We start from the raw sequence: 17162 nt of genomic DNA, 5'->3' as shown, positions 1-17162 counted from the left end.
TTGTAAGTAAGGTGAAACTATTCCATCATTCCTAAGGTACAACTAATTAACCTTCTATAAATGGGTCAAGCCATGAACATTAACTATCTTCATTTCTGGATAGCACATAATTAACCTTAAAAAAAACTTGGATAAGTGCAGCTGTAACTTGATTGTGATAGAGGAGATTTTTCTAAGAATTGGTCGTTAACTTTGCTAGTTGGTCATTATTTCTGAGTTATGACCTAAAAATGCTTGGTCCTTAGCTGATGGGGAGTACTGGAGCTACTTCTCAGTGTATCAGCTGTTCTCTCTCTGTGTTAACCAGTTTATTTACCAGGGGTTATACCTATAACCATACATTAACCGGGCTAATAATTAGTGATTATAAAAAATGTACTGGTTAAAGCTAGGGTGGGCGATTTTGGAGAAAACAGCCGTTGAGATTCCGTCGCGTGCTCTCTGGCCCGTCCCTGCCACGCTACCTGCTGTAGCTCCTCCCACCGAACGTCAGTTATGCGCGTTCATGTGAATTCAGTTACATTGATAGGAAGACGAAACACCATGTCCGATTCCGAGGTAATTAAACATTAGTGCTGATTGCTACATAAGTACATATATAGCATCAACATCTTACTCACAGACATACCATGTATGTTATCTTAAAATCATTGCCATTGCGCTGGTAGGCCTAAGAAAGGTAGCTGTATCAGCCAAGCAAGATAGCAAACTAATTGCAACTGTAGTTCGTTAGCATAAGAACAAAAGCAAAAAAAACAAAAAAACAAAACAAAACCTCCTTCTCCATGATAACAGAATTCTTCTAGGTCTCCCTCTTATCAATATTGACAATCGATATGATCTATTTACTGTCGTTGTCCATCATTGTGTATGTACAGTACTGTGCTGAAAAAATATATATATTTGATAAAATAACACAGAAAGCCAGATTACACACAAGGAAACCGTCACTTCAAAGCGATCGCGAAACTGAGCTAGGCTGCTGCTAGCTTGCAACAACGTTATAACAATACATGGAATATCATATGCTAGACTTCCCTCGCAGTGCTTATCTTGGCAGTTGTGTCAACGTAGCTTTTATACAAACGTGACTCGGACATTATCCACAGTTGAGTTGAAGCCTAGGCCACGTGTTAGCACAATCTCTGTGTTATTCCGACAGCCACGGTTGGTGTGACCATAACTAACCTATAAAACGGACCGGGAAAAGAACCATCGGCTGATGCAAGACATCCTACAGAACCGTATTGAAATGGTTACATTACAGAACCGTAATGTAACGGTTATCGTGGCTTTGCTTAGTAAAAAACCATACCAGCCGACACTTTACATATTCATCGCAATATACCATGGAGGGATAGCACAATTCCTTACCTGTCTATAAGAAATATAGCCATCTCAGCGTCCGATTTTAAGTTTCTCCGGTCACGTAACTCTCTCCATCGCTCATAAGCCACGCCGATGTTTACTCTGGTTTTATTTCGAGCTCTCTCCGCCTCCCTTTTAGTAGCTGTCCTTTCAACAAGTGTCTTTCCTCTTTTTTTCTCTGTCTTAGTGGTGTTAGTTGATGGTATCCGGGGAATGGGAAATTTATGGGCCGTTGATGAAGACACGGCTATTCATTTGTTGTCCGCCGTAGTAGTACAAAACTGTCAGACCGCTAGGCTCGTGAACGCTCACGCAGGGACGCACCAACGTCGTTGCCAAGGTGACCGGACAGTCCCACAGCCAATAAGAACGGAGAATCGGAGCCTCGCTCTGATTGGTCAAAGTGTACATGAGCGGTGGCAATTTTTGGGTGCGGCCCACAGAGGCAGGGGAGAGCAAAGTTATGAGCAGATATTCTCAGAGAACTTCACCTACATATAGCTGACTGGCTATTAGGACAGTTTTGCCAAATATTACAGTAAAGAAATTACCCACCCTAGCTTTAATACTAAGTAAGTAATGTATAATTTACTGGTTAATACTTAGTAGGTAATGTATAATTTATCGGGGTGATACTTAGTAATTAATGTATAATTTAGCCTACTGTATATTAACCGGGTTGATACTTATTAACTAATATATAATTGACCATGTATTTACTGGGTTGATAATGAGTAAATAATCCTGAGTATAATTTACTGAGTTAATATTTAGTAAGATATCATTTACAATTTATTATCTTGGGTAATACTTCAATAGGGGAATATTAAAGGTTGGGTATGCGATTTGCGAAACGCCAGCAGATTTTGAAAATACACAACTCAAATGGTCCTACCCCCTCTCCTTCAACGCTGACTCTGACTCCACCCATTCCAAGTACCTGGACGCGCAATCATGCACGAGCGCGAACAGAGATGCGCGAGAGCGAGCCAGGCTAGCGTAGGTTTTCGTTTAACAACATGGCACTACATTCAGCTGTAAGTTGCACCCAGTACCGCGGGAAGTAGGGGTGCTGGGGGTGCTGCAACACCCCCTGTCCGAGGCCCTGTCTTATCACAGAAAACGATCATTTCTAAAAACTCCGGCCAAAGTGGAGATTTCTGAAAACGCCGGTTATGTGTTGTCGTGTCAACGGGGAGAAACGGGATTTTAGGTTCTGAAGCGTCACATTATGCACCAGGAAATGCTTAACGTCATGTGAGCGCCCGCTGTACCGTATTGGTCCGAATATAAACACAAACCCCATTGTAAGACGACCTATATTTGGAAAAAAGATTTGAAGACCAGATCTTGTTTTTATGAATAAATAAATTGTATTCATTGAAATAATATACGAAAATAAAAAGGCATAGAATAAAACACTGCATTGCCACTAAACAGTAGTGCAAATAGGCCGTACTGATGTGTACACCAAAGACTATTCCTGACACTCCTCTGCCCCGCTGTGTTCGCTCTGGCTGTGGTCGCTCCGAACTGTTTCGGCCCGTGGCAAAGCGAGTCATCCTCGCTGCTGTCCAAGGCATTTTGAGACGCAGCATTTATTTAATGCTCATATGACCTAGTGCTGAAAAAAGGTTATATGAAAAAGTGTGAGGGTAGCGGTGGTGCGCTAAACTTGTTCTGTGAGCAGCTGGATGTGAACCATGGTGTGAAGAAAGTGAACACAACGATTGATTTTCAACTGTGCGCGCATGCACTGGTGTAATTGAGCTGCGCTGCTATATATCTTTTTTATCAATGTAACGAGTTGCGAGTCTAGTGCAGGCTGAGTTTTTTTTTTTCAGCACCCCCTGCTGAGAATACGTTCTCGCGGCTATGGTTGCACCAGATGTTATAAACATTAAACGGTCACATAAATCATTACTATTTTTAGAAAATGTGTGTTTGTTTCATATAATTGTATTGGAAGTCCTGGTTTTCACTAGGGTTGCTGCGGTGTGGACATTTTCACAACGAGTAATACACTCGTCTCAACACCGGTATTACCGAGTAGGCCTATAAACGGTATAAACTTTGAAACTATGTCAACCGCCACACAAGCATCGGTTTTTAGACCCTTCTCGTCCTTCAGTTGCCGCCAACGTTCGAAAGCAGCGCCTAGGATTATTCTTGATTTCAGTTTTTCTCTTTCAGCGTTTTTATTATCAATTACTCTCTGAAAAAGAGTTTTCCTTCTCTTTGCTGGTGGTGGTGGTGGTGGTGGTGGTGGTGGTGGTGGTGGTGGGGATGGTGGCGTCTTGTCTGCCATGGAAATTGTCTTCTACTGCTAGGTCCAAATGTGGATTAACTAGTTCCAGTAGCTACCGCAGGATAACAACAAACAGGAGCTTGCTCTGGGTCACGAGCTCTGGGTCACCAGTAGGCCTACTGCACGAACTGGGGTCGCGCGCGGGGCGCGGGGGAGGGGGAGTGCAGTACGACCGTTTGATTGACGTACTTACTGTCCAATGCAACGAGGTGGCAATCCAAATGATTGGCTGGAGTTTTTCGAGCCCTGCCCGTTCCACAGATGATTGACTTGTTTAATTTTCATGTCAGTACTTCTAACTCAGTGGCTGTAAGCGGGATATGATAAGGATTTCAAGTAATTTTGCAAAAATGGCCAAAAAAGCAAATTCCGTACCCAACCTTGAAGGAAGGTTTGGCGTTTCTTCTTTTCATTATTTAAAATTGACTTTTGTATTTAGTCATAATCTTAATCTTTAACAAAAAAACGATGTTGCTGTGATGGACAAAAAAATCCAACCCCCAATGTTGCACATTGGAAATAAAACATCTTGCAATTAGCACTATTTTGAACTTAATATAAATTAGGACTTTAATAGGCCTATTTTAAAAGCATTTCTAACAAGCTAGGTGAGGAGTGGGCTGACTATCTTGAAACACATCTAGAAGAGCTTCAAATGTGCAATGTATGTATTCTGCTTACTTTTACTCCCCTTTTCCGTTGTGACAAGCAAGCATATACATCACTTTAATTATCATACTTGATTTGTAAAACAAATAAAGTATGATAAATAAAGTGATTTATATTCTTGCTTGTCATGGCTGTCATGTGTTACACTAATCAGTATGGTTCTGATTGACCACCAGATGGAGCCAGTGTCTTCTATCTTTTCTCTAGTCATTCACACACAAGCAAGGCGATGTCATTCGCGCTGAAGGCTATTTTTAACCAGCCGACAGTTGGTCCGGTAATCAGTTGTCCATTAATCAGGGCATTTCAATCAATGAGAATCCCTGAAATTGAATGCCAATGTCGTCAATGTTCAGCATAACACCATTATCAAGTAGACCAAGCAAACAAACAGTTTCTGTTTTGGTGTGTGTGTGTTGTGTGTGTGTGTGTGTGTGTGTGTGTGTGTGTGTGTGTGTGTGTGTGTGTGTGTGTGTGTGTGTGTGTGTGTGTGTGTGTGTGTGTGTGCGTGTGTGCGTGTGTGCGTGTGCGTGTGTGCGCGCGTGCGTGTGTTTGTGTTTTTGTGTGAATTACAATTTCACCTGCTGTGGCAAATTACTCTACACCAAATCCAAAGTTCCATAAATAGCTGATTATATTTCTGCTCTGTATCTGCTCGAAGTCTCACACACACACACACACAAAGACACACACACAGACACAGACTCAGAGACAAACACACACACACACACACACGCACGCACGCACGCACACACACACACACACACACACACACACACACACACACACACACACACACACACACACACACACACACACACACACACACACACACACATACAGATACACACACACACGCACACTTTATTAGCGTGTTGATAGTTTTGGCGATGGCTTTCAGCAGGTCAGCTGAGCAGATGTTTAGCCTTCCCTGCCATTTATTAATGAGCAGCGATGTTAGGGGAGAAGAGGCTCTCAGGGCCATACCGCTGATGTCTCATTTCTCTCTGTGAGGGGACAGAGGTGCTCAGGGCCATGAGGCTGATGTCTCCTCTCTGTTTGTGAGAGCTCAGTAGGCCATGAAAGCGAACGCTTTGACGAAAACCAACCTGCTGGGTAACATTCCTGGCAGCGTATCGTTGTTTCCTCCATTCATTGTCAAGGAAAGAATGTGAGTGATTAGTGATTGTGACATTTTGGAGGAAAACGCTCCGGTACCTTCATACCATGTCATTTGGTTTGCATGATTGGACTCAAAGGTCGATTTTCATTACATGCAAATTTACCTTGGTATTTCTATCTTTCTAAAATAGAAAGATATTTTTGGTGTAACCTTTCAGGCCGAACCATTAGATGATGTGGCTGATACTGATGATCTTTGGGGCTGGTCCACAATAGAAGTGTGTGTGGGGGACTTATACAAGTATAGTATATTCAAATATGTTATTTATAAAACATAGTAAGTTATTGTGTCGCACAAGCACACCATTCATTTCAATGGCCCAGTTTTAAGCCAGCTGCTGGGTTAAGATGAACCCATTCACTTTGGTTTCACTAGGTGGCGCTCTCTGTGCCTGTCCCCAATGAAACAAGAACATTAGGAGTGTGGCTAATGCCCCCACATTTTTGACTTGCAAATATTGTATTTCCAACGACACTCAGATAAAATGCAGTTCATGAATCCACCTGGCCTCAGTGGTTCGGTGGAGACCACCAGGGACCCTGATGACATGTGCACAATACATGCAACATCACACATTAAAAAGTGCCCGCTTCATTTGTACTTCTACTGAAGTCTGGCTGCACACTCTATTGAACTAACAAACATTCTAAAAGCGAGAGTAGTTTCGGTTCACTGTTGATCAAGCTGTGTATCAGGTTAACCTGATACTCTGCAACAGAGCTCACCTTGTCACTTGAAACCTTGCTGCACTCAGGCCCTGTCGGCCTATCTGTTGTTCACGATGTTATCAGCTAGTTTGGCTTTATCAGAGTTAATGCATCTCGGTACATGATAAGAATATCATTACTAAATATGTATTTAATTCAAAGGGCTTGTGGAAATATTAACGCATTTTAAATTACAACGAGAGAGTAGAGAACAGATTAGAGAAGAGAGTAGAAAATAAAGTAGAGAAGAGAGTAGAGAAGAAAGTAAAGAAGAAAATCACAAAGAGAATAGAGTAGAGAAGAGAGTGTAGAGTAGAGAGTAGAAAGGGTAGAGTGTAGAGCAGAGTATAGAGTAGAGAATTCAGCAGGGAAGAGAGTACAAAAAAGAAAGTAGAGTATAGAGTAGAGAAGAGGGTATGAAGAAGAAAAGAGAGTAGAGTATAGTAGAGAGTAGAGAAGAGAGTAGAAAGTTGAAAAGAGAGAAGAGAGTAGAGAGTAGAACAAGAGAAAAGTAGAGAGTAGAGTAGAGAGTAGGGACGAGAGTAGAAAGTAGAAAAGAGAGAAGAGAGTAGAGAGTAGAACAAGAGTAAAGCAGAGAGTAGAGTAGAATGTAGGGACGAGAGAAGAAAATAGAAAAGAGGGAAGAGAGTAGAGAGTAGAGAAGAGAATAGAAAGTATAGTAGAGAGCAGAGAAGAGACAAAAGAGAAGAGAGAATAAAGAATAGTAGAGAGTTGATAAGAGAGTAGACTGTCAGGATTTAAAGCAGAGCCTGCACCTTAGGGAGGCTGAACCCCACACTGTGAGGATGCTTGGAGTCCATAGTAGACTAGTCCTTCACTAGTCTGAAAGGTCCTTCCGTTGGGTTTGTGTTATCTTATGGATGTACTTTCTCCATTTGTTACAGTTTATTTTTGTCTTTATGAACTTTCTGGACCGCATCTACTAGATCCACCATTCAACATTCCCTTTGTCTTGGTCAGTGTGCGCTTTAAGAAATTCAAATATCCACCACTGTACCATAGTGTTAACAACCACACCACTTATTCTATAGGCAAACTCAAAGCCTGACAAATACAGTGATAAAAAGATGAGTTGCTGCATGCAAGCCACTGGCGGATCACTCAAGTATTGAGATCTCCTTTGAAATTAGTTTTGTTTGAGTGAATATCTTCTCAACCAAACACAATTACAATTAGGGCATTTAGCAGACGCTTTTATCCAAAGCGACTTACATCGGTTAATACACACATTGACAAACCGACGGCAGAGTCAACCATGCAAGGCGACAACCAGCTCGTCAGGAGCAGTTAGGGTTAAGTGTCTTGCTCAGGGACACATCAACACTCAGCTAGGAGGAGCTGGGTATCGAACTAGCAACCTTTCGGTTACAAGACAACTGCTGTACCTCCTGAGCTAAGCCGACCCCACACGGCATTGCTCCGCCCCCTGCAATATGTAGTTTCCTGTCCAGGAATCTGTGCCATCTCCCCCCAGAAGTTGATTTGTAACTGATTTCAAAAACATCAAGGAACACACATACAGATACTCTGGTTCTAATATCACTTGTCAACTACGCACCCGGCCACTATTTGGTCAAGAATCACAACAGCTCAAACACATCTCAAGGTCACATACATGAACCCTCTCCTTGCCTCTAGACTGGTACTGAACCCTCAGACTACTGAACCCTCAGACTACCAGCCTGTTACTGAACCCTCAGACTGCCAGCCTGTTACTGAACCCTCAGACTACCAGCCTGGTACTGAACCCTCAGACTGCCAGCCTGTTACTGAACCCTCAGACTGCCAGCCTGTTACTGAACCCTCAGACTACCAGCCTGGTACTGAACCCTCAGACTACCAGCCTGTTACTGAACCCTCAGACTGCCAGCCTGTTACTGAACCCTCAGACTACCAGCCTGGTACTGAACCCTCAGACTACCAGCCTGGTACTGAACCCTCAGACTACTGAACCCTCAGACTACCAGCCTGTTACTGAACCCTCAGACTGCCAGCCTGTTACTGAACCCTCAGACTACCAGCCTGTTACTGAACCCTCAGACTGCCAGCATGTTACTGAACCCTCAGACTGCCAGCCTGTTACTGAACCCTCAGACTACCAGCCTGTTACTGAACCCTCAGACTACCAGCCTGGTACTGAACCCTCAGACTACCAGCCTGGTACTGAACCCTCAGACTACCAGCCTGTTACTGAACCCTCAGACTGCCAGCCTGTTACTGAACCCTCAGACTACCAGCCTGTTACTGAACCCTCAGACTGCCAGCATGTTACTGAACCCTCAGACTGCCAGCCTGTTACTGAACCCTCAGACTACCAGCCTGTTACTGAACCCTCAGACTACCAGCCTGTTACTGAACCCTCAGACTACCAGCCTGTTACTGAACCCTGGCCTGTCTGTCTGTCTGTCTGTCTGTCTGTCTGTCTGTCTGTCTGTCTGTCTGTCTGTCTGTCTGTCCGTCTGTCTGTCTTTCCCGTCCCCCCTCGGCCCCCGGGTCCCTTTAGCCAGATCTCTTATGATTGAGAGCACTCTGTCCAGTCCAGTGTCTGTGGTGTGTTCTGGCTCACAGTTGTGCAGCCCGACAGCTCTTCAGCCAGCAGGGTGATCGTGAGCTGCCGTTAACAACTGAGCCGGTTCAACGGTTCTGTCTGTCTGACTCAAACAGAGCCTGAATACAGAGCGCTCCCGTCGGTTCTGCTGTGATCTGATCCGAGGTGGATTACTGGTCACACATTACAAGCTCAACAGTAACAGGACCGTCCCTCTTACACCGTGTCAGCCTTGGCCGTATCTAAACCACAAAGTAAAAGATACGATGTGATACCTTCTGAATACCTCAGTGTGGACACAACGGTCCAGGCGCCACTAACCTATTTTTAGAACCAGCAACTTGTGTCACCTGCTGGGTCCCAGATCCCCCCCCCTCATGGTGACACTAGCCTATTGTACCGGTCCTCTGTGCCTGTGGACCAGAAACAATGTTTTGTTCGTTTGTGCGAGCATGTGTGTGTGTGTGTGAGTGTGAGTGCGCGCGCGCACTCACACTCACACACACACACACATGGTCGTGTGTGTGTATGTGCGTGCGTGGGCTGGATACTTGCACTGCATGTCTGAACGATGGACGAGACTTTGCAAAGGGCAGGTTTGTTTGGTTAATCAAGTTCTCTGGAAGGGGAGAGATAATAGGAATGGAGCAATGGAAAGGGAGTGGCCGAGGGTTGTGTGGAAATCCCCTGAACACACACACACACACACACACACACACACACACACACACACACACACACACACACACACACACACACACACACACTCACACCAACACAAGCACACACCCACAGCCCTCCTCTTTTCTTCCTGGGGGTATAAATTCACACAGGTAAATATAACAACAGGTGCGTATCTGGCTCTTAGAGGAGGCCCCATTCTAGGAAGGTAGGACGAAGAAGAGGATATATATTCAGACCATTTCCAAACTTTGACATCACACAGAGAGAGTGCCACTGTGGAATATCTAGGATCTTGTGTTGCAGTCTGTGACGGCGGTTAGCCCTGAATCAGGTACATGCTGCGGTGAAATGTGTTCTGTGTCAACAATAGTGGCTTCTATTTATGTTTATTTATTTATATTTTTACCCGATTATTGGTATATATTGTATCTATCTATTTATCTATCCATCTCCTATATATGCAGATCGTTTTTTCATGCTTCAGTGATGTATGTGTTTCTGAACTCTTTCCAACCTCATGCCATTCCCCTTGCAGGTAAAGCATGTCGTTGTCCCCGTGTCTGAGCAGCGTCCTCACCCACGCTAACCTCACAATGTACCAGAGCCCCGATGACGCGCTGCACGAGCCATCCTTCATGCAGTACTTGGAGCCTGACTGCGCCGCCCACCCCTGCAGCCCGCCGGGGGACGAGTCAGGGCCCGCAGGTAACAAACAGCTCCCATCAGAACGGTGACACACACACACACATCAGTGTGTTTCACTTTTAAAACTCTGTTGTTTGTTAAGGTTAGCAGATAGAAGTACATCATGCTTGATCATGCGCTTTCTGGTGTGTAACTAATCCTGTTTACTCAACGCGAGATAGATCAGATAGATAAAAGATCCATTGAGATCAAGTAACACTTTGTTTATCCTGTGGGGTATTTCAGGAGTTTCAATGTAAGAAATATGACCAGTCCAGGTCACGGCAGAATAATAACAACAAGATTAATAAAGATATTATATTTATACAAGATATATAAATATAATAATCATATCATCACATACATTCTTAAAAATAATTGACTTGCAACAAGGAACCTGATCTCTATAAATGTTAGAGAAGTTCTAGTTTGGGTAAAGTTTGTTTGCTTTAGGGAAACAAACTTTCAAAAGGGCTGAAACCACAAATCAGCAAGTAAGGACGTAGCGGAGACAGTACTCTATTGACAAACCAAGACTCAGACAGCCACGCCATTAACTTGCTGAACTTTGCTTTGACCTCCTTTGGACACAATGATTTACCAGCCGGACAATATTTAACCAGGTATAAACACCAGATAGAGGACTCCATGCCACCTCATTGTTTAAACAGTCGGGGCTTTGTTAGTCTGACCTCAACAACATATACCAACAAGCATGGCAAGACAAAGCTCTTTAGCTTTCAAATTATCGAGGGATAGGTAGGTAGATGTGTTGGCTATGCTAATGACATAAGCTTTATGACAAAATGCAGCCCGATTTTGACATTTAATCCTTCAATAATTGTGGTTTTGACTTCATCTCCACAACTATTAAGCAGCACACTTAACCACCTTTCCCCTTTGGTCTCTCCACCCTTCAGATCCTGGGTACAAGCAGCGTAATCCCCAGGATTGGTCAGAAGAACATGTCTTAGACTTCATCAGTGACCACGTAGACAGACTCAAGTTTGACGCATCCCATGTGAGCCTGGCCACCTGCACTATGGACGGACGCCATCTCTGCCACATGACAGAGGGACAGATGCTACAGAATTTTGGGCCATATCTTGGTTCAGAGCTCCATCACAGCCTCTCCAAATATGTCCCTAAAACCAGATATGGTAATTTTTTATTAATTTTTACTAAATTATTTTCTAGCACTAGTTTCAAACGTTTAATTCAGATGTAAAGGAGCATTACCTTGTTTTGTTTTGTGGTTAAGCAAAAAACTGACAATGTTTCTGACTGCTCTCATTTCCCAGAACAACCTTACCCGTCCGGATCAGACCTTCATGAGACATGTCGACTGCTAGAGGGCTTCTTGGACAGCCTAAGCTACCCTTTCCTGAGCACCCTAAAAGTCAACGATGGTAGGTGCCTTTCCCATAGCATGCTATGATTGACGCATTCTGATACCAGCGAGCTAACATTGCTTCTGGTCAACAGCTTGTGACGTCAAGAAGGAGTGTGACTATGGAGCGTCTTACGACTTGCCCGGTCCGCTGGACATTGACCCTTTGGGAGAAACAGACCTGTCAGACCTCTCCGACAGTGAATACAGAGTGTGTGGGATCCAGGTCCCCAGCTCCCCAGAGTCAAGGAGCAGTGACTCTGACCTGGAGTTTGCTTACTCCCCCAGTAAGTATGCACCCACTGCTCTGGAAATATATAAAATGTTGGAGAAGATATTGTACTTCGAGATTGAATTAATGTTATATTAGAAATGCTGTTCTGTGCCATTTTTTAAATATAAGTATTTTCTTTGTTTGGTACATGGTAAACATATTAAAAGACTAAGTCTGAAGTCGCCAGATGAGTATTAGTACCACAAAAGCCAAGAAGTATAATTTAGGATGTTTCTCCATCTCCCCCTAGCAGAGCAAGACATCAAACCAGAGAAGGATGAGTTCCGAGGGAAGAGGCCGCGGGGGCGACCACCCAAGCTCAGCCGGGACAGCGGAGGCTTCTTCTTTGACAATCAAAAGAAAACCAAACACGGTAGGATGCTCGTGGCTCTGAGGGACGCGGTCTACACTGTTAACCCGTTTGGGTTATTTCAGATTGGCCTGACCTTTGCATTGGACGAAGGTTTTGCTTGCATTTGTACACAAACACATACTTTGAGCGTTCGGTCTGACATTGCCTCTCTCTGCAGCGCCCCGTGGAACCCACCTTTGGGAGTTCATCAGGGACATCCTTGTCCACCAGGAGAAGAACCCAGGCCTGATGAAATGGGAAGACCAGCGGGAGGGGGTCTTCAAGTTCCTCAAGTCTGAGGCTGTCGCACAGTTGTGGGGACAGAAGAAAAAGAACAGCAGCATGACCTACGAGAAGCTCAGCAGGGCCATGAGGTAAGCAGTCCTCGCCTCCTCCCAAAAAGCAACTCCAAAATCCTTCAAAATCAAAGAGGGAGAACGGTGTTCAGAGGGCCTCTGTTTTTCTTTTTTAGTTCCATGGTGCCTTTCCAATAATATTTGACCTAGAGTTAACATCTGAACGCTCTTCCCCAGGTATTACTACAAAAGGGAGATCCTGGAGCGGGTCGACGGCAGGCGGCTGGTCTATAAATTCGGGAAGAATTCAAACGGGTGGCAGGTTGAACCAATGGGGAGCGTGGCCTCCTAGCCCAGCGGCGAGGGGGATGATGATAACGTGAAGTTGAGAGGGACCTGGATCTTCATGTGTTGCCTCTCCAGTCATAGTTTAGCTGGCATGGTGTTGCTGAGTTATCCTTATATGAATGACACTTACTTCTCTCAGGGAAGGTGTTGCAGACAATGTAAGCCATTGTTGTTGGCTCTAGTAGGTTTTATGAACCGTTATGAACCGTTATTGTGTTTTTTGTATTTTTGCATTTGTGATTTGCACCACAGTCACCACACTGTGAGTTTGTGCACTCATTATATTGAATGGATGCAGATAGATGTGAAAGTGATTTGTATGGAGTTTATCACCCAATTGATATTGTTTCTCGCTTGAATGTATTATTCTGAGAGATTACTTTTTATTTTGTATTGCAACTCATTTTGGAAAATATTTGGGTCTGTGGGTATTACTTTTATTCTTCTTTGCAGTCTGGGATTAATAAAGTACGAGCGTGTGTTATTCTTTAGAGAATACGTAATCAAGCTGTTTTAATCTGCTTTTATATTCCCTGGTGGAACTGGAGATGGAACTGTCCTGAAACCCGAAATAATGTTATTGTATAGATCTATCACTTAAGGTGAATAAAGGTATCACATAATGTGTAGAAATGTATCACTTAATGTGTGTCCTCACTAATTGTTTTACAGTTCAGATTTTTTGCGGTGTACATACTATAAGTTTTGTTGCTTTCCTTCCAAAGATTCAATAAAGACCAGAAGTTTTTTTAAAAAACCTTGCGCGTGTTGCATGTGTTTACTGTTCAGAGGCCCTAAAAGCAAAGACTGCACAGCTGTCAGGTTGTTCTATTATCTCTTAAGTAAAACTCACATACACACATTCCAAACACATTGCAGAAGCCTCACTATCTGCAGTCAATGTTCGATTCATTCAATTTTGATATCTCAAGAATAACCCACCACTGATTGAACAATCCAAAGAGATTCAATGGCCGATCCAAAACCCTGGTGAAGCTAAGCCCACACTGTTGAGCTGGACCCCTCCTCTGCCCCTGTTAGAAGCCTGTACTGATTAAGCAACACTGTAGTTTCCCTCCACCGATTACTCGTCACAGAGAATGACTCTTCTTCATGTTCTTTCTGAATTGGGATGTGTGCAGTAAGAGGTCCAGCATTAGGACGGCCAGGTCCTTGAACTTACTCTAGACCTTCCCTCCTACCACCTTTGACCCTGCTTGAAATATTTACAGATTTTAACGATCAGATTAATTAATCGATTTTATTGTTGACATATAATGTGTTAATAACTAGAAAAATAAGAAAAATAAGGTAAGTAAACACACAAATGCCACATGCGTACATAAACAAGCATGCACTGTACACACACACCCACTCCCCCTTCAGTGAGCTGAAACGGGCCACTCCTCCCTGGATCAACATACCTGTCTAACAGGTGGATTTGGCAATGAACCAGAATGGTGCTCCAGCACGTAGCTTACTGGAAGTCTTGGGATGCTTGCCAGTAAAAGGAGGGAAAAGGAGGGGTAGGAGTATTCATTGGCATGACCTAACTGTATTGTTCTGCCAAGCATAGCATAGAATCCACTTGGAGCTGTATTTTTGACATGGGTATATTTATTTAAAGGATTAACATCCCCATGTCATTATGCTTTCCATATATTGATGCAATATGTCTGTAACATGAGGCGCTTATCCTATTTCCCAGGGCGCAGATCGGCGGGCCACGCCCAATCCGGGTGCACCTCATCCTGCCAAGGCTCCTGATTTCATCAGGCCACAGCCAGAGAAGTAAACTACCAAAGTCACCCTCTGAATATCGACAAAGACTCGTTCTAATGTATTAAAGAGAGATTATAAATGGAAGAGAACCCACAAGGGAAGATTACACAGATCCGAGCAAAGGTGTGGGAAAACTCAAATGAGGCGATGACATCAGATCTGTGAGTTGATTAATCATTAGCTTTAAAACAATGATTCTAGCCAAGCCTAGTCTGTTTACAATGGTTCAGTTTACTGGAAGCTCGATGATAAGAACTTTATAACCCAGCCACCGGCGTCAGCAGTAGCCATTGAATTCGAGGGTATGTATTAAAATTTAAAATGCATACCACAATGGCCAGCGGACCGGGCAAGTCATAAGACGCTCCATCGTCACACTCCTTTTTGACGTCGCATGCATACCTCTTGGGAGCAATACAGTACTTTTACTCAGATTTGACTCAGGTGGTGTAATGCTGTTTAACTTGTGGTAAGCATGTGGTGATCCATCGTGACTAAGTGTTTTTTACCCCTTGTGGTGGTCAATGTTCACCAGAAACATTTTCAATGGTACTATCTTTTCAGAGGAGAAGAGGAAGTGGGCATTGTGATGAACTGTATGAGTACAGCATCGGCCTCTGAATAATCACTTAATAATGTCCGACATCTATCTCTTTAACTCAACAATTAGAGCTCTGTTCATTGCCTTGCACCGTAGTTATTTGAGGTTGGGAATGTGAACAAGTTTTCAGGTTTCCAGATGCCTGGATGCATGCAATTTATACTTTGAGAGCCCTCGTCCCATGACCACGGACAAGGTTCCTGGTCCCTTGTTTTATGCCCTCTTCCTGCTGCATGTTACACGTCATTCTACATGCTGATAACAAACACCTGTTGCTCAATGTTTGAATGAGACAGGATGGTGTGTGTTGACAATGTGTAGTCGTTCTCAGGTCCACAATAATATCGCTCTCCATCTGTGGCGTTTAATGGCTAGATGAAAAGAGATACCATTTTACAGTTGTAAGGAGGGGCCAAGTCAAAATGTGGATGTGAGAAGTTTTCAATTTTGTACCCTTATGAGGCGTATGAAGGGATTATTGTTCAATTATTTTGTCAAACTCCCCCCCCCCCTCCTCATATGACCTTTTAACCCCTCTGCCATAATTTTCCCATCATTTCATTTTGGACTTTCAAAGGGTTGTTGAGGTGCTTCATAAAAATGTATTATTGTATAATATATGATAGTGTGATTATTATTATAAAACAAAATTAAAATAGTAATAAAGTGAGGAAAAATATCTTGCTTGGTTAATTGGTAAAAGGGAGGGCATTTGACAATGTGTTGCACTATTTCTAGGTTGATCGTTAACCTCAGGTGAAAGGCTGGGCATCATTTCACAGTTACAGGAAACAACGATAAAAACCTCAAGACCTAAGAGTATAATAGCCATTTATGGGGCAATCAAGGGCAATAAAGTGTGCGGTGTTATATTATTTAAATGCAATGAATTATTATCATATATATATATATATATATATATGTATATATATATATATATATATATATATATATATATATATATATGTATATATATATATATATATATATATACATAATTTCATTAATCATATCTTCAACAAATATCTTTATTTCTTCAACTAATATTTTGTTTATCATGCGCATCATACATATATATCATAATATCTACTGTATCCTCTTACAGTCTCTGCTACATATGAAGTTTACATTGATTTGTTGACAGACCATGTCATTGCGATGTAGAAAGTAAAAGACAGCACTGCATTGCGCAAATAAAAAAACAAAAAACTAATTTAGAAATGTCAACATAGGACAATCTCCTCAGGGAAAACTGTACATGCAGTGCTGTAGGAATGACAGTGCAGTCTTCCTACACCTCCTGACATTCCTGTCTGTTTTGCCACAAATTCTCATTCTCACACAGCCTCACTTCTCTTCCTCTTCTTCTTCTCTCTGGCTGGTGACCCTGTCCAATTCCTTGTCCTTCGATTGTCAGACGATGTAACATTGTGTTGTGCTTGACATATTGCGACAACTTGTTCAACCATGTAAAGACTTATGCAATGAAATAATGCCTAAACTTTCTGGGGGGTGAGACTATTCAATAGAGACCCATTATAATACATTTTGATCAACATGACATAAGCCATTGATAATGTAGGAAAGAGCAGAGAATTGTACATAATCATTTGCTTGAATGTACCAAAGCATTTGCAGCTTATTCAAAAATTAGAAACTGCTTTTTTGATGTGCACAAGTGACACAATGATGTGAAGACTGAGCAGGTTGTTTTGAGAATTTAAATTGTAATCTGAGAAATGTGCCAAAGTGACTGAGAAAATCTGTAATATCTACAAATTTTTATATTTAGGCTCAACCACTTCAATACAGTAACTGACTATATATAGCAAACCCTATCTTCATTGAAAGCCTTTTTTTGGCCTTATTTATGCTTTTTGTTAACGTCCAATTCTTGACACTTTCCAGGTAGTAAACCTTCTAGATCATTTGTATTTGAGAACATAC

General features: G+C 42.7%; 2 protein-coding genes across 3 annotated transcripts; both read left to right on the top strand.

Annotated features, from left to right (window-relative positions):
- Positions 1-5235: 5235 nt before the first annotated feature.
- Positions 5236-9277, top strand: LOC132470897 (putative uncharacterized protein ENSP00000383309). Its single transcript, XM_060069822.1, is given in 3 exon segments — positions 5236-5249; positions 7914-8201; positions 8203-9277. Coding segments are annotated over 3 exon segments (960 nt in total). The 3' UTR covers positions 8861-9277.
- A 361-nt stretch (positions 9278-9638) lies between these two features.
- On the top strand, positions 9639-13590 carry elf3 (E74-like factor 3 (ets domain transcription factor, epithelial-specific)). Of its 2 annotated transcripts, none has more exons than XM_060069640.1 (8): positions 9639-9819; positions 10024-10193; positions 11093-11332; positions 11474-11581; positions 11658-11849; positions 12087-12209; positions 12367-12562; positions 12722-13590. In XM_060069640.1, the coding sequence occupies exons 2-8, from the start codon at positions 10031-10033 to the stop codon at positions 12834-12836; spliced, it is 1137 nt and encodes a 378-aa protein (XP_059925623.1). In that variant the 5' UTR covers positions 9639-9819; positions 10024-10030; the 3' UTR covers positions 12837-13590. The 2 variants fall into 2 exon arrangements, with proteins under 2 accessions (XP_059925623.1, XP_059925624.1); XM_060069641.1 differs by having other exon boundaries at positions 9641-9819; positions 12090-12209.
- The last annotated feature ends 3572 nt before the right edge of the window (positions 13591-17162 follow it).

The sequence above is a fragment of the Gadus macrocephalus genome, chromosome 13 (genome assembly GCF_031168955.1).
Source record: "Gadus macrocephalus chromosome 13, ASM3116895v1".
Lineage (NCBI taxonomy): Eukaryota > Metazoa > Chordata > Actinopteri > Gadiformes > Gadidae > Gadus > Gadus macrocephalus.
The sequence above is the reverse complement of the archived record's forward strand: the minus strand, read 5'-3'. Positions and strand labels throughout refer to the sequence as shown.

Coding starts and splice junctions, on each gene's coding strand:
- elf3 (XM_060069640.1), top strand. CDS start 10,031: ATGTCGTTGTCCCCGTGTCTGAGCAGCGTCCTCACCCACGCTAACCTC. Junction 11,333..11,473: donor TGTCCCTAAAACCAGATATG/GTAATTTTTTAT, acceptor CTCATTTCCCAG/AACAACCTTACCCGTCCGGA. Junction 12,210..12,366: donor TCAAAAGAAAACCAAACACG/GTAGGATGCTCG, acceptor CTCTCTCTGCAG/CGCCCCGTGGAACCCACCTT.